We start from the raw sequence: 17,914 nt of genomic DNA on the forward strand, positions 1-17,914 counted from the left end.
TGCATGGCTCCCCTGTCAAAGGCGAAACTGCTGACACTTTGTTTGACAGCAAGTGCTCACCGCTGTTGAAAACTAGCTCCCATTTTTACATATTCACATGTAGATGTAGGTGTTTGGCTTTATCTCCCATCACTCAAAAATTGATGGCCTTTGTGACTAATTAAGAATGGCACAGGAATGCTGATCTCCTTGCTCAACATTTGCTTGTGTTTGGCAATAGTCATCTGAAAAAAAGTGTGTGGGGGGGAGTATCAAAGCTTGAAAAGGTATTTCTCAAAATTCTTTGCTGGGCAGGGTCAATCAAGCTAGTAAATGCTGTAGTTAGTCATTTGTAACTGCCCCCCCACCAGCAGCTGCAGTTGAACGGATGAAGCCTGAATTTGGAAAAGTGCACTTTTTTACTGTTTGCTCTTTAGCAAGAACAGACACCAGAGTTGGGCACCCCGTGTCTTCTCGAGAGATTTCTCTTCAGAGGTTTTCATCCAGCCATTTGATGTAGCTGTTCCTGGTCTGAACACCCGCTGAGAAGTCAGTAGGCCAGATGGTGAATATCATACAGCCATGAAAGCAGTCATCAAAGTGATCGAGCGTGACTTCCACGCCGGCGTTCTCCAAGCGCTTAGCGTACATCACCCCGTCATCTCGCAGGACGTCATTCTCACAGGTCAGGATGTAAGTCTTGGGCTGCATCTGCAGAGTTTCATTGTCTGCAAGGAGCGGGACTGCTCGTACATCAAGCAGTGCTGGGATCTCGTGAATGATTTCAGCCCTGCCTGTGGTTTGTATTAAAGGCTTGTAGTTCTTTTTGAACGATGAAGGTAGTAGAGATGTCCAGTTCAGACGTCCTCTGAAAGACAGAGCTTCACCAACATCCAGAGCAGTGTGGTTGTTAATCAGCAGTGAGTGAGCCAAGTCATAATTCCCATTGAAATAATCTATCCAATAGTTGATCATGACATAACGGGGAAGAACAGGCATATTCATGTTCTGCTGATAAGAAGGTGTATTGAAGTCGAACGCCTGAAGGACTGGGTAAATTAAGGCCTGCAGTTTCGGTCTGACGGTCAAATGCTCATCTTTGCTAAGCTGTGTGAAGAATATAGGGCAGAATTGGGTTTATAAAGAAAATAAACATTACAATATCAACACAGAGCTTCATGCAGGCAACTGTTCATTTGACAATTTTTAGGCTGAATTCTGCTCTTATACATATAATGTTGCTCTCTTGTCTGCAGTATTAGCAGGGTGATCTTTCTTATTTTGTTAAGATGGCCATCCAGGCAGACTCAGTATCCTGTCTCAAGCAGAAATCAATGGCAGAAGCTTGTTGAAGGGTGTAAGAAAAAAAAAAAGTGTAAAGTGGCATTTTGCTGATGTAGTTTCCTGTTAAACAATGTGCAATTGAAGAACTTCCTGAATCAAAGGAGCTATTCTTGCTTTTAACAGTTTTTAATGGATTTTTCTTCCAGGAATTATCTAATTTATTTTTTTTGAGCATATGCAAATTGTTGGCATCCACAGTTTTTTCCCTAGCAAAGGCTCACCTTGTACAGAACTACTTCACTGTGACCTGAAGCCAGCATATGCATTTGATTTGATCCTACCAATTACACATTTGGTACCCTCTAATCTTTTTCTGGAAGAATCAGCCAACACTTGTTTTGTTTCATCTTCTATATGAGATACAAAGTTCTCCATCATATCCTATCTTGTCTGTCTCTTTTTCAGGCTGAAGAAACTTAATGTATTTAACCTCTCCCTGAAACAGTCCCACGTCATTGCTTTAAAAAGAATAATGCATCAGGGAAATTAATTAGGAATGCTGCTTTCAAAACATGGTACTATCATGTTTATCAGTCCTCAATATTGAAACTTTTAGTGTAATTGTCCCCTATTAATTTTTCACCCTAATTCAATATTGCAAGGTTGTCATAATAATTAGCTGTCTGCACATGATATCTGCTTTCTTATCACCAATGGTTATGGTAATACAAAAAACCTAATAACAATATTTCACTCAACCATGAAAAATATTATTACTTGCCTCAGGCTGCCTTTAAAATCTTTACTAGATTAAATTCAGATTACATTTAAATTGCAGATATACAAAAGAAATTTCCTTAAAATTGCAAAATGCTACAGGATGACAATTTAACAGAAGAATTAAGCTTCTATTTATTGTATTTTTGTCCCTCATTTGTATTTGAAATAGATAAAAACATTTTCAGAGACAAGCATCTAAAAATCGAAAGCTAAATTGATAAATTACACATGTACCTAGTCACCTACTTAGAAAAATAAAGAATTCACCAACAAAAGGGATAAAAAACCTAAATTAGCTACTTGCTCTTAACATCTGGCCCATAACAACTCATAACTGTAGTAAGACATTGCAATTGACTCATTTTTCTTCTGTAAAGTCACCAGATGCTGGCTTTCTACCATTCTGTCTCTAGGCTTGGCACATCACCTTGTGATGATGCAGCACAAAGAACCTGTCAACCTATATGCATCTCTGAATTCGGGATTGTCGTAGTGTAATACATAACAGAGACTGGATGTTACCTGCTGACACACAGCAGCTGCCAAATTTCCTCCTGCGCTATCGCCAGAAATTGCAATTCGACTCGGGTCAACTGAATACTCAGCCAAGACATCAGGCTGCAAGAAATGTTTAGTAGCCCGAAGAGCATCGTGGAATTGCTCGGGGAAGCACACCTCTGGTACCAGCCTGTATCTGCAAAAGAAAAGAGGTGAGAAACAATTATTACCATCTATCTACCTCTCTTTCAGGATTTGCAGGTGCTATTGGGTATTCTTTAATGGCAAATTACTATTTCATTAGGACAAATACGATGAGAAAAATATGAGGTGTGTAATATTTATGTACGACTTAATCTTATAATTAATGCTCTAATTCTGAAGGATTAATACAAACCTATTAGATATGAATAATACCAAGATCGTATAAAATTGTGCAGCTCATTCGTAGGATTTCCCAATAGAGGATTTAATCACACATTATAAAAATGAATGAGTATTTAAAACAACCTTGGCAAGGGAGTCATTATAATCAGCCTGTTTTTGATCCAAATCCCCCATAACTAGGTATGAGGAAGAATATTTAATATACTCCCAAGAGATTCCACTGAGCCAAATAGCTAAGTGTTTTTTTCCTAAATCTTTACCTGTGCTCAGAAGGGGGTGAACCTCGCTCACCTCTGTGCCATGAAACCAACAATACCCAAGAAGCAAAGCCAAGAAGAACCAATTTTGTTTCAGTGCAACAGATTCAGTAATTCCTCTCCTATATCAAGGAGAGGAGCAAGAATATGCCCATTGCACAGGTGGAGAGAGTGAGGCATAGAGAGAGGAAAACAGTAAAACAGTCTGCCCAGGAAGAGCCAGCAGCTGAATCCCATTCATGAGATTTTCTCAGTTTCTAAACAGTGCAGGAGAAGTCTGTTCATATTTACCAAATAATATGTAATATAAGAGTTGTTACTAGGCCTTATGGTACAAAGTATGTCTTCTGTTTGTAGCTTTTCAAATAACAGATTTTACATATTCTCAGCAGAGCTCAGCAAAACAAAATCCAATTTTCTGATTCAAAACATTTTCTTTACAATCTAAACTAAAAAAGTTTCATATGCAGAATAAATTTTAAACTTAGGTTACGCAAAAAGTATTTTGAACTCCAAATCTGACCTGCCTTCAGAAAGCAACCTATATATTGCATCAGCTACCAAGGAATACGAGAGAGTCCTTTGGGAACTCCTTGCGAAACTGGAAAACAGACTATGGATATATCATGAAAATGAGACATGCAATTAAACCAATGAGAAAATTAATTAGACTTTACTAATTGAGTAAAAGCACTTTTACTGGAAGATATAATGGCTAAGGAGAAGAGGTAAACAATAACTCAGAGAAACAAGCAGAATTAAACCACCATAAATCAGAAAAGAAATCATAAGGAACTTTTCAATACTGTGGTTGCAGCTCGTCTGGAATAACCAACAGCTGCTTTAGTACTTTTCATAGTTTCTACTAATAAATAACAAAAAATTAATTAAAAAAAAGTGGTCCTTTAAAGTATGCTGTAAGTGTTGAATAAGTAACATCAACTCTGTAAAATTAAGTTACAATTAGATCACAGAGCTTGGTTTGTAATCAATGGTAGGTGGGAAGCTTGAGTAGTTACATCAAGTGCTTGGGTGTGCAACAGAAAATATTAAAGTTGACAATAAGGATGGGAAAAGTACCAATCAAGTTGGAGTCATCTAGGTAATATAGTGAGCTAGTCAAGAGGTTTGTTTATTTTGGACTTGTTCAGCGAGTTAAAAAAGCAACGCTGCTTCTCTGTTGCCTGGCACCCTGGCAGTCCTTGGCTCTTGAGTGGAGGACAAAGCTTAAACGAGACAGTGGAACAGCGGGAGGTCGAGAGAGCAGCAGGGAAATGCCAGATTCCTCGGTGTATTCTGTTTAATGAGCGGGGGAGAATGATTTGATAATTTTTTACATTGCAGACCCTTGCTCAATAGGACATAGAAATTATGGTTTATACACAGACTTCAGGGGGTGTTAATATATATATTTTAATACCATATGATTTTTAATGTGTGTATATATATGTATATATAAATATACCTTGCACCCGTGGGAGTGGCCACTGAGGATGGCAGAAGTCTCTCTTGCCACATGAGAAGGCATAGAGATGTAGCTCAGCCTTCCTTCAGGTATATATCATGTCCAAATGTGTTTGGTTTCTTTGGTTGGTTGTTCTTAAAGTTCACAAGTATATACAGGATCATAACTTGGTACTGGAGTGATCTCAGGTTTTAGCTGCACTCCTTACATATAGATACCATTGCAAGATGCACTAAAATTTGCATTTTAGTATTTGTCCAACTGAATTAGGTGCTACTTTCTTTTCCCACATTTCTGCCTTCTAGAAGGACCTCTAAAATAATTAGAAACCCAAATGAATTTTTTATACCTTTCCAGTTTGTTGTAATCTTAAAAGAGTAAAAATATCACACTGATAAAGAGAATGATTGTCCAAGTTAAAGCCTTATACACAAACCAGTGACAAGAGAAGAGCTAAAAGGACTGTGTTACATATTTCTAATACCTTAAAATTATTTGATCGGTTTTAGATTACTCACTCAACTGAGACAACTACAGCATTGAGAGATTCAGCCATGATTCTGCAGAGATTGTGATAAAGGCTTGTTCCTGGAATGAAAGGACATGGCGTTAGGAACATACGAGTCCATTTGTGTCAATAGTCACAAAGCCGTAGGTAAACCTTCTCAGAAAATATAAACACATTATACAAATATAAGCAAAGTAAATGAGATCAGCGTGCAATAGATAATTGCCAAATTCAGATTGTAGCGGAAGGAACATAATTCATGCCTTGAAAAGTCCCTGCAGTCTAATGCTTTCTTTCTCAGCTGGTTCTTGGTGACTTGAGGCATGTCATTTCATCCACCTATTACAGTTCTCTCAGTTGGGCAAAATTTAGGGTACCCAGAGGCTTGGGGGCATTAGCGTCCAGAGAGAGTTATCACTCTATGAGTCACTGCTTGTTGGTCATTTGATTATAGCATGCATTGCTTTGATTTTAATGAGTTGCCTATTAGTGTCAACTGAACTACTCATTTAAGGGAAGATTAATCACAGCTATTATATTTATTGGTGGACTGATGTTCTTTAATTTTATTCCTTTCCAGTTACTTAATTGATGGTTCCTGGTACTATAAAATATACTAAGACACTAAGCATTTCCCAAAGTATCTAGTTTTAGAATTTAATATTTAGTGTAACATTTGTGCCATTAACTTCTGCATCTTGGACTTGATGACAGTGTCCTGACACAGCTAAGCTACAGTCATCCAAACGAAGCGTGACAATTTCATATAAACTTTTTGCACAAGAGTCATATGCAAGCTGTTACAAAACAAATGAGGTGGGCAGGACACTAACAAACATCCCTTAGACAGGCCTAAGAAAACCCATCTCAGAGTACAATCCCTCTGTAGGAAGAGGAAAAAAAATTTAAACTGCTATAGGATAAAGTGATGGGATTTCCAAAGGCATGTGAAGGCCAGATTTTAAAGTTATTTAGGAACCTAAATCTCCCTTAAATCATGGTCTAAGAGACTTACACATGCATAGTCCAAATGCAACCAGTCTTTGTTTTGGAACATTTTGGAAAAACTCCATTAATGTCATTAATGTTCTTTTTCTACAGATGAAGCCACAGGATGCATGAGGGCTGTATGGACTTCATAATGCCACAAGAGCAATGAGGAAATAAAAGGAGGAAGACTCCTACCAGATGGAGCAGCCATGAGAACCACATGCCCTTTCTCCTCCCAGGATTTTTCTCCTGTACAAGGTGGTAGGATCAGTGGTCAGCTTATCACGGTCTATAGCTATACCTTAATTTCTCTGATCATGTTTGTAGCTTCCAAGGTAATTGGAGTAAACAGCATTAATTTTCAAGGTAACTTGTTCTGGTGGTCACAGCTGTCCCCTCACGGAGGGGCCAGACCATGGCAGGGGAACCCACCTCTACTCATTTCCTCCATCACTCTGCCCATGGCCTGTGATCAGCAGGATATATTCCAAGTATGCATTATTTAAAAGCCAAACGTTAGTGATGCTGTTACAGTGTTGTTCAGCTCACTCTTCTGTTAATTACAGAGTGAAAATGGGGCAAAACCCTTACACGTGGTTGCTGGATCCTGATCGGTATTTGAACATGGCCATAGAAAACGGAGGACTGGCCTTACCCCACACAGGCATCCCAGGAATTTAAACAATAAGCTATTTTCTCCTTTCAGGATGTAACAAAATTAATCTTTTGGCCTTTTTACAGCTCATGTGCAGATAAGAGATGTATTTTTGCTGTGTGTTCATGATATTTTTCCCCCTCCCTCCTTAGAGCTGGATCTACCAGAGTAGAGACAGCTACTACTGAAATCAGGTATGTCTTAGCAAAATGGTCATGCCTGGCAGAAAACGCAGCTTTTGGCTTCTCCCGCTAGGAGGATATCAGCCCAGAATCCTATTTAATTCCTGGCAGACACATACTTGCACTTGCCAAGGCCCAGCCCCCTCCGTGGATGTAAACAACGCTGCGCTTGAGCTGTTCATCCCGCTTCCTAGGGGGTTCAAATATTCGGACTTCCACGCCATCAAAAACAGCATCTGTGACGGTAAGGTCTTCAGAGGAGACAGACTTCAGTTTGTCAAAGGTACAAATTATATAATTCAGAACTATCAAGTGATGGCTGAGTCTCAGATAGTGAATCAGGTGACACTAGGAAAAAAGAAAAAAGGACAGTTCTGTTACTTCAGAGCATATCATACAAAACCGTATTGATGTTTAATGCAACCATCTTCAAAGGGCAGGTCCTATATGAAAACGAATATGGATTCTTAGAATATTCACCAGAAAATGAACAATTATCAAAGACCTCTAATGCTTTTAAAGCTGTGTTAAAACAAAACCCTGTCCATAAAAGATTCTGTGTTGTCAAAATAAATCAAACTATGAGCACTACATGGATCAAAACAAATGTGAATGAGCACTCAGATCCTTGCCTTTGAAAGACACCTCCAAAAAGAGATGAACATCACCAGTGTGCTCCACCATGGGACCTGGGAAGCTCCTCAGACGAATGCCAGCAGAGGGCAATACCACACAGACTAATTTTTTGTGGTGGTAAGGTGCCAAAAATGCCAAGTATTTCTCTTGTTCCACCCCAAAGCGTTAAGTCTTTCCCCTTCCAAATTAAGAATGTTCTCAAGGATTGCAAAGAAGTTTGAAAACAGGAATGGTCTTAAAGGAATATAATAGTTGTTTATTGGCTTGTCCTGTATTTACCTATTGAATTGGGAAGGATCCAAAACACTATCCAAGAACCATGGCAGGCTTGTGACTTTTTTTTTCCAACCCCAGCAACTAAAGCACATGACTTTTTTTTTTTTTTTTTTTTTTTGGTGGATGGGGTGTAAAACACTATGAAAATGAAGAATGATCTGATCTTTCTGTCCCCTTACAGTAGAAGGAATAACATTTTATCTCCTTTGCCTATCCAGGACTTCTGTTTTCATGTTTATTTTTTTAACTTTGCCCTGAAGAGATTAAAAACCTATTTGTCTCAGCAAATAGCATGGGGATCCAAGGCATTCCTCCAGCATAAATGGTCATGACCTGCTCCCCCTGTGTGATCTGCGCACTATTTGTGGTGAATACTTGTGCCCATTCCCTGGCTGGTGCAAAAGGGGAGGCAAAGGATGAGCCAAAGGGCTGCAGGGACCATGATGTTGATACTGGACATTAAAAAGTAGTGGGGGTCTTTCCCATTTTGCAAAGTTAATCTCTATCCTAGTGATGAAGGCTAGAAATTGGAAGAATCAGCTCAGCCTTTTCTACAACTTTTTCAGTCAAGGCGATGAAGTTGGGAGGTAAAATTAATACAGGCCTAATGTGTATCATTAAGATGACCACCATAAAGAAAACTGTCAGCTGTGATTTTTTTATTTTGGATAGAGGTAACAGATACTTGGAAGAAAAAATGTCCTGTTAGGAGACACACAGCTCGGCTACATACAACCACTTTACTGTTTTAATTCTGCCGGTACCACCAGTACAGCACAAACCTGCCAGTATGAATTAAAGGTGCTGACACCTGAAAAAGCAGGATCACCCAGGTACTGGTCTGACCACATTTCACATTGTGAAGAATGGATACTTGCCATAGTTTAAGCTGTACAAAAGCTAAGTGGAAGCCAAGTCTGGTTCCTTGTGACAGCCGTGATTTTGCAAGTAAGAGTTTCACAGTCTCTCTGTTCACAAGGATACACACACACCTCCAGAGGAGAAGCAGATTTTGAAGCATTCAGCAGCATCCATGCCAAAGAAGATCTGTCTTCATAGGTCTACAGCCCCAGTTTCTGACATGTGGCATTTTAATCTGTCATCATTAGTTTGAACGTTAAATATATATGTTTGCTTTCAGTTAGAGACTGTAGAGAAACAGCCCTGCATAGCTGTATTTCCACTGCAGATTGCTGTAGAAAACAGACAAGCTTTCATATGGCTTGCTATGAGAGTAGGGAGAGGAATTCACTTCCAAAACAAGAATTTACAAATATGACCTTATTTTCTTGCTTTAGCTTGTAGTAATGTCACCCTGCTGCCATAGTTTGGTGGTAATCCAAATTTTAAAATGCTTGCTGCTTTTTGGATGGAATATCATTTCTTTATATTGCAAGACGTTTCTCTCTGGGAGAAAAAACACAAAGTATCCAGCAATTGGGAAGAAATGCTGAATTCATGAGGCTGTTTGTTCCTCTGAATTTCAGAACATGCTTTTCTCCTACTGTTACTGAAAAATTCCCACAGGAAAATCCAGTTCAAACTCAAAATCTGAAGAACAATACATCTATTAATAATTTGGCACACAGTCTGTTGGGCTGCCACTGATGTAACCAGCTGAAGGTCAGACCCTCCCTGTGCCCCATGGAGGCTCCTGGGGACGGTAACCACTGGGAATCAACTTTAGAAATACTGCCAGGGAAAACAGTGGGTTTGTAGATTGATTTTTTTTTTTAGCCTGACTGTTCTGCAATAGGCATCCCATTTTAGTTTTCTCCCCCTTTAGTCCACATTCTTTGTAGATGAGATGATCAAATGTTGCCTGGAATCAGAAATGTTTTATTTTCAAGGCTAGTTAGTGTTGTTTACTAGGAAGCGTTTTGCCCTGATCTTTAAAACTCAAAGTGCCGTGGCCATCCCCAGGTTATCACAGGCTTTCATGCCTTTTTTTTTTTCCTAGAATAGACCACTCTTCCTAAGAATCCAAAAGCCTGGAAGAGACACTTTGTACATCAGGGCACAAAAACAACAGTCCTATTTTTTTTGTTAGGCATTGGCATTTTTTTTGCTAAACACCAGACAGACTTTTTTGCAAGTACACCTATCTAATCAGTCTGATTGTCCTTTATAAGGCATCGGGATTGCACTTTTTGCTGGCAAAGAGCTAGTCTTGTCCAAAGTTCTTAAAAATAAAATTCTGATATTTATATTTTTTCTATAAACAAATATTTAAAATAGATATATAATATCTTATCACTGTGTAATATAACTACTGGCAGCAGATGTGTTTAATGGTTGGCTAACTCTCTTCTAGGACTACATTGGCCTCCAAAGAGCAAACCTGCCCATCCTGTTGACTGTGCATTCCTGGCACCTTTCTAATGTTGACACGAACAAATGTGAAGCCTCGGAGTTATCACCTTGCTGCATCAGCTCCCTGTGAACCCAGCAAAATCAGAGAAACAACAGCAAACTCCAGCTGGGTCACCATCTTACTGAGAAGCCAAGGCAGGACAGAGAGACTCGGGCGGAAGGATGCAACCAGCCCTTTTGGCCACAGTCCACAGCTGGATTTGGCTTAAATTCATTATCAAAGCTGTATCCAGTCACCTCATGTCAGCAGTGAGTGGTTTGATCCTTGCTGGTATCTGTGACTTTATCACTCTTACTGTGACAGCATGCAGGACTGTTGCAGGTTATCAAATACAGCCCTTAAATATATGGAAATTATGTGTGTGTGTCTATGCATGCAGAATAGAAGAGAGAATCGGTGTTCTCTGGTGAAAAGGAGACAAGACAGCGCTGTAATAAAAGCTAGTGAAGACACAGCAAAAGGACAAGGGGGAAGTTAAGTAATTTGGGGGACTACAGAAAAAAACAAGAGGGGATAGTACAAAAATGAAAGCCCTGTGGGTAATTAGCCCAGAATTGCTGCACCAGCCCCAGGCATGGCGCACAGTCTGGGCCACAGCCATAAGTTTTCCCATGTAGGAACAGTTTTTATGCATCCAGCTGAATAAACACTTTTGTTTTCCGAACAGGTAACTGGGAAAACGTGTCTGGTGAACCTGATGGCATCATGGGCTGGATCTAGTAATGGCAAGTAAGGCAGAGCTGGATGAACAGGAGGACCTCGCAAGACAGGCTAGCAATACAAATGTGAGTATTTTGCTGGCTTTTGAGCCAATTAAGCAAATAACCACCGTGGACATATTACAATACCCCTATTGCTCATTTCTGATTGGAGCTTTTCATTTTGGGGCTGCTCTCTGTGAGACCCACGTCTGCCTCGGCAGCACGGTGGTTTATGCTCCCCAGCCCTCCAACAAGTCAGGCAAAGCAACCAGTACAGCCACAGTCTCCTTCTCTTTTACCAGGACATCCCCATAACACGAGTTTTCGGGTAAGGACAACCCAGGGACCCTCTAGAGATTGAATTGTTCAAGACTGACGCCTTTCTCCTGGTGAATTATTTGCTGAGGGGTACTGGATAGTGAAAGATTTAATTGATGTAGGAGAAAATTTTCAATAAATGAAGAAAGGAGTCAGGGTGGTGATAAAAAGCAGACAGAATGAAGAAAGTAGTGCTCTAGACAGGCAACATATTCACTTTAATCACCAATATCTGTCCCTAAACTATTAGGATTCTTCTATTGGCTCCTCAGCTGGTAATTTCATGAAGAATCCCAAATGCTCATGACTAGTACACTTACGTCCCTCATGGACTTATATTCCATATTAGTCATGTGTTCTGTATTACCAAAAAAAAAAAAAAAAAAAAAAAACCCACACCAAAATAGTTTTCCTGTTGCTAATTTCTATTAACCTCTAACAGTACTCTGCATATTGGAATTCTTTGTCCTCGTATGACTTCCAGAGCTAACACTGTCACATCTCCAACCTTTAGTCACACAATTATTGCAGCAGGTCACATTCAGACGTGGCAGAAAGGCAGTGTGTCCCAATGCATCAGCTGCTTCCTCTGCTGCCATCACAGCTGTCAGACCAAAGGTCCCGCTTTGACCTTACAGGTCTCAGCAGGATAAGGAATTAGGCAAACAACTAAGGCTCTTTCTTCATATAATGCTACTGCAGACTGAGCCAAATCTCACTCGTGACTCAAATGAGTAATGATGCTAGAACTGGGTGACTGAACTGTCTAAGACTAAACTTCCTACCTTAAAAGATGCAGGTACTGTCCTCAATTTAGGCATCACTTTGCAAAACACATTTCTAGAACATTAGAGTCCAAACTGACAGCTACAATATTTGTAGTCAGTAACAGATTAGTGAAAAATAAACTTGGGCCATTTCCCGCTTTAGCTATGGGCAGAACATAATTTTTCTTGTACATTTCATGCAGTTTATCCTGTTTAAAGGTGAACGTCTATTTTCTTTTATTTTATGGACACATTTCTTAATGCAGATGCCTTATTGCCTAGTAAATAATATGTATTTTTAACACTGTTATATAAAGGCAGTCCTCAAAGTCCTCTTAGTTCTATGAATTGCCTTTAGAACTGAAGTCAAGTAGACTGCTTTACATTTTAGTAACTAGAAGCAAGAACTAGATTACATTTTTAATGTAAGGGTTTGTGCACATAATGGATGAATAAGTATGTGCTTTTATTTTAGACAGAGACAAAAAACCAAGTTATGTTACTGCACAGAGGACTTCCAGTGTGGGTCCGTTTCTGCTCCGGTGCCACTGCTGTGAGACCCACTTGCCGCCACAAGTAGCGGCTTGGCTCACTGTAAAGCAATCCCAAGAGTTTGTTCTTGCATGCAAAAACATCAAGAACTTACTTGGGTGGCTACAACTATGACTTATGTCCAGAAGTCACATGCTGTGAAATATATGAGTAGACAGATTAAAGTGCTAGAACTAACTACTGTTTTCTCTAATCCCAGATGTTGATGCCCCATGCCCTAGAATTCATTACAAAAGCAGGTGGCAGAGGGTCATGAAGGGACTGCTTGTCTGATCAGGATAGTTTTCTCCCCTGTGCAGCTGCCTACCTTCTTCCATATACATCTATTGTATGGACTCTATGCCAGCTTATTCATGCTTCTAAACCTCTGCTAACAGCTGTCCAAGTTCCAGAAAAATCCTTTCTTCCTTGCCATGCACCAGAATAGCAAGTATCTTGACAGTGGTGTTCAGAAAAAACTTACTGCTTATTAAGTAAACATATACTGCTCTCTTTACTCTGATAAGGGAGACTGGTTAGAGGAAGACGTGAAAAACACCTCTATCAATCCTGCTGTTAACTGCAGAATTACAACATGCTGCTTTAGACACTTCTTGACAGATACCAAGTAAAACAATAACTGTGGTTAATCTTGTTGCTCAGTCCCATAATTAATTTTATGTGGCTGTCCAAATTTCGGTGAATCTGAATTCTGACGTACCTATATACATACGTATGTACATAGTTTTTAATTTCTGATCTAAAATTGTGTTATATCAGTTTTCTGTAAAAATGTTACCATGCCCTATTTTGAGACAAGTGAGAGGGGCAAATTACTCTCAGTTAAGCACTTTCACATCAATGCATTAATATTTTTAAAGTCCAAGTTTCCCTGCTTTCATTCTGGGGCAGCACAGAACATTGAAGAGGGTGCAGGAACAAGGCTCTAAAAACCCAGCTCAGTTTCCAGCTGTTGAGGGTTTTGATTGCGGGGTGACAATAAAACCGTGGCAGATGTATTGTTAACCTCCTCCCTGCCACCCTTCCCCCTTCTGGCTCTCCCTCTCCCCCTTCCCACTCAGGACAAGTGATCGGGAGGAAAAGAAGGAGAGAGAGAAGAGAGTTGGAAAAATTAAAAATGTTTTACTAATGCTACTAATAAGAATAGAGAAAATAATGCAAAATATACAAAACCAATCTTTAAAGTCTCAGCAACTGCAAAGCCAGCACCCAAAGTCCTGGATTGGACTGTGCAGCCAACCGGAGCTGGATTCAGTCTGTCACTAGGCCTCAGTTGGCAGGGACAACCAGCAAGGTCCTCTCCTAATGTCGGCCATAAGCAAAAGGGAAAAAGGAAAAGGGATGCGATCCTCATGATCTCCCACTTTTATATGAAGTATTCACATGAATGGAATGTTATACACAGGTGGTCAGTTTCTTGGTCACCTGTTTCTCGTTGCCCCTCTCGTGAAATGTGAAACTGTCCTTATCAATAAGTTAGCATTCCATTGCTATGTTTACCACAACATGCAATTGGTTCTCCAGGAAAATGCAGCTAATATGAAGGCTTTAGCTGACAGGCAAATTCACTAAAAGAGAAACTTGGTTTTTTAACAAAACCAGGACACCAGCTCCACCACTGGAATTTTTGTGACCTCAAGTAAGTTCTCTTCCTATCTCTGTTCCCCCCAATTTAAGATTAGGATGACAGTATCAGTCTCCTTTGTAGTATGTTTTGAAACCTGTTTACAGCAACTGCCATATAAGCATTATGTATATTTTTAACCATGTGATTATACTGGAACTTTTGTTGAAGTGTCTCATCCTAAACCAGGACGCTGAGTCGGTCCTTATATAATTAGTACGCTTAAAGCTAATGACAGCCTTCTTATGTTTTATTGGTAGTGATTAGTAATACACTGAGAAAAGAAACACATTATCCTTAATAAGAAATTGTCATGCTTAATTGTCAGAGTCTTTGCAAATCTATTTCAAAATAAGGAAAAGACAATTAATTGCATTTGAAACACATGAAGTTTGCTTCATGCTTTTGGAAAAAATTATTACAGTACATTTCAGAGATTTTAAAAATCAGAAATGTACTTCTGTCTGCTATCAAACCCACAAAGGAAAGTAATAAATAGCAAGCTGAAAATACATTCAGAAGTGGGGCAAAGTTCAATGGTCACATTTAGAGAAATGTTAAACCCCTTGGTCTTGCAATAGCTGGTAGAGAAAGAAAGGAGAAGCTGAGCTCTAGGAAAAGGCATATCCTTTATTTAAGATACACACAAAAGCTGTCTAACAAAGTAAATACTCAAGCTTAACTTCTACAATCCTAGCTTCAGTTCACACAGTTCCTTGTTAATGGCAGCCATTTATTCCTGACTTTGTGCTGTCTCTTTTGTGCTGGAAAGACTTCTAACACTTGGAAAAGCAACTTCTCTTTCTCTCCACATGCCCGAGGCTCACCTGTTCTGTGATTCAGCGCACCTCTAAGGCCTCACTTTTATGCTTTTGTGCAAAACTCACTTGTTTCTTTGGTTTGTAAGCACTTGTTCCTTCCTTTGGTTTGTAAGTCACATTACAGGAACTGTTACTTGTTTAGTAACTTTTCTCACCATAGAAGTTTGTATTTCTATGGCCAGAGATGTATACAACCAAGAAATTACCACTTCCCCCTAACAGAGACTTCCCCACCCCAGAGAGCACAGACAGATATGAGCATGTCAGTCTCTCGCTGCCAGTTTAATCCAGATCCCACCAGTCAGGCTTTGTACTGCCAGCTCCTCTTGGCATTAAAACCTTTAGAATATCTCAAGAGAGATACCTGTTAGCCTCCAGGCTAGAGGCACCAGAACTCATCTGACTATGCCCCACATACCACATAAACAAACTGAACGTGTACATAAGCCAATAGCAATATACATATATATAGTCACAGTCATATGATTTTCTAAAGATAGGTCTCCTTCAGCTAGAGGTTATGGACTTGATTCAGGTGTTCCTGGCTGAGCTGGGTGTTTTGCAGGCAGCAAGCTGGGGGGCATCATGGCCCTTCTGTCCATACCATGGACGAATTTGGTTGAGCTGGACACTTGCTGTTCAGTTACTTAACAACATAGAACAAGTGAATGTCAAGCCATAGATTTTCCTGAAGAATTAATCTATGGTAGGCCATGTCTGCATAATTTTCATAGCAGACATATGGGAGGGTATGTAAGTAAACAGGTTTTATCCTATACAAGCAAGCAGGCTTTATCCTTTCATCCTACATATATGCTTTGATTCAGTGACACATTTTGACAATGAAAAGATGCCCCAGTGGCTCAGAGGAGTGGTCTGTCTGCTCTCAGACTCTGTCTCCAACAGTGGCAACCAGAGAAGCTATTCAGGCAGAATATATTAATACAAGTCTGGACACTGTGTATAAGCCACTTTCCTCATGCTTCCCAGCATCTGCAATTATTGTATTAGGAATATAGAAGGTACATTCCCATCTAGGCCCTGTTAATTAATTTAATCCCATTTTGAATATGCTGGTGCTCTCCACTCAAAGTCCAAGGTTTTGTACATTTCAGTCTCAACTTAGTAAACCAAAATGCTGCTAGAAAAATATAAAACAACAACAACAAACCCACAACAAAACAAAACAAACCCAAAACCTTTCACATACATACTACCTTACATCAGGCCTGACAATGACTGATTTGTCCTTTTAAAAGATCAGACCATCCTAGAAAAAAATAAAGTTGACAGTTAAAGCCACCATCAGAAAGTGGTCTCTGATGTCAGCATAAAAGCACTGGCAGAATATGAGGGAGATATCATGAAGTGACAGAACTGGCATGTGTGTCTTGTGACAAAAAAAAAATTAAAAAAAAAAAAAAAAAATCAAGCATTCAGTTTTGTTCAGGAACACTATACCAAATCAAGGCAGTTTTATATTTGAAAGAGCATCCCTCTGTTTTCTTTAAGGCATACTTAATGTATCAGAATAAAAAAACAGCCTGCACACCAGAAACGAGACTAAATCACATCTAACAAAATCTACACCATGAAACCCACAGGGCAGACTGGATGCCAGCTTTGCTGAAATGTGCACGCTTGATTTACCGATCAGGACGAAACCACCAGCAGCCTGGGGCGACCCTGCCGCGCATCCTGCCCGGCGCTGCCCCCGGGTTTCACCTCCGCCCGCAGAGCGTCGCACCCGGACCCGAGGCCATTTGCTCCTCCTGGATGCGACCGGGACCCGGCACAACGGGGGTCCGCTACAGCCGCGGATGTCGGTGATGCTGCCGACTCCTCCCGCTGTAACTACCGAGCGCTGCCTGCGGCGCGGCTCTCCGGATGGGCCGGTTCCCCCTCGGGCCGCGGGGACTCCGGGACCGGTGCGGGAGGGCTATGCGGGAACCTCCTCCGGCGCGGCGCGGGGCGCACATCGCGACCCGCGGGCGCGGCCGCCGCTTCCAGCCGCCTCCGGCACTGGGGCGCGTCCGGCGGGAGCTGGGGGGGTGCGGTCTGTCCGCTTCTCCAGAGCCGGGAGCGGGCCCGGGTCGCTGCCTTACCGTCTGCTGCACTGCCCGGAAGGTGGCATCCAGCAGCATCAGCTTCCAGGGGTCCGACACGGTGCCGGGCAGCGGCAGGTACACGTAGTACGCGGACAGGGCGGCCAGCGCCGGCAGCAGCAGCCAGGCCGCCCGCATCGCCGCCGCTGCCACCCCCGCGGTGCGCGGGGCCACCTCAGGGCCGGGCCACCCGGAGGAAGCCCCGCTGTTTCCGTGCCCAGCCCGCCGGCTGTGTGCCAGCACGCGCTCGCGGCGCCCTTATCTGCGCCTCCGCGCCCGCGCAGCGCCGCCCCGCCCGGGGCCCGCCCGCCTGGTGGGGAGGCAGCTCCGCGGAGCTCGCCGCGCCTCTCGGCCGGGAATACCTCGGGCCGGCCTGGGAGAGGCCTGTGCCGCACGGCTGGCGGAGGCTCGGCGCGGAGGGGGCTGCGCCTCCCCTCGCCAGGCCGGTGTCGCCGCGAGCGGGACGGCCAGGGGCTGAGGGGCCGCTCCGCTGTGCGCTGGGCCACCCGCACCCAGGCCCGTTTCCCTTCGCCCACCCCGGGGCTGCCGTAAAGCATCCATGAAGTTCTGTAGGGCCGGCGCAGGAGGCAGCGAGCCCACAGCAAACCCCCAGTTTCCCTTCTGAGGGGTTCCAGCACCAGAAGATGTGCAGGATGACGGCTCTTTGCCAACAGAGAACGGAACACCCGGGTCCAGGCAGGGTCTGCCCTTCTCCACCGAGCCAGAGGCTATGCGATGGATCGAATCCAATCCAT

At 41.9% G+C, this 17,914-nt stretch overlaps 1 protein-coding gene across 2 annotated transcripts; it reads right to left on the minus strand.

Annotated features, from left to right (window-relative positions):
• Window positions 1–243: 243 nt before the first annotated feature.
• On the minus strand, window positions 244–17,546 carry NCEH1 (neutral cholesterol ester hydrolase 1). Of its 2 annotated transcripts, none has more exons than XM_071812565.1 (5): window positions 17,522–17,546; window positions 7,105–7,333; window positions 5,169–5,238; window positions 2,566–2,737; window positions 244–1,086 (listed from the first exon to the last, which is right to left on the minus strand). In XM_071812565.1, exons 3-5 carry the CDS (start codon window positions 5,204–5,206, stop codon window positions 469–471), a joined length of 828 nt encoding a protein of 275 aa, XP_071668666.1. In that variant the 5' UTR covers window positions 5,207–5,238; window positions 7,105–7,333; window positions 17,522–17,546; the 3' UTR covers window positions 244–468. The 2 variants fall into 2 exon arrangements, with proteins under 2 accessions (XP_071668666.1, XP_065700432.1); XM_065844360.2 differs by lacking the exon at window positions 17,522–17,546 and adding an exon at window positions 17,160–17,437.
• Between the last annotated feature and the right edge of the window lie 368 nt (window positions 17,547–17,914).

This window comes from Patagioenas fasciata, chromosome 9 (assembly GCF_037038585.1).
Source record: "Patagioenas fasciata isolate bPatFas1 chromosome 9, bPatFas1.hap1, whole genome shotgun sequence".
In the NCBI taxonomy this organism is placed as follows: Eukaryota; Metazoa; Chordata; class Aves; order Columbiformes; family Columbidae; genus Patagioenas; species Patagioenas fasciata.

Excerpts from the sequence above, each read along its gene's own strand:
- NCEH1 (XM_065844360.2), bottom strand. The coding sequence starts at position 17,297 with ATGCGGGCGGCCTGGCTGCTGCTGCCGGCGCTGGCCGCCCTGTCCGCG. Across the intron at positions 5,239-7,104 it reads CTGGGCCTTGGCAAGTGCAA|GAACAAGCCTTTATCACAAT; the intron begins GTATGTGTCTGC and ends CTTTCATTCCAG. Across the intron at positions 2,738-5,168 it reads GCTGTAGTTGTCTCAGTTGA|ATACAGGCTGGTACCAGAGG; the intron begins GTGAGTAATCTA and ends TTTCTTTTGCAG.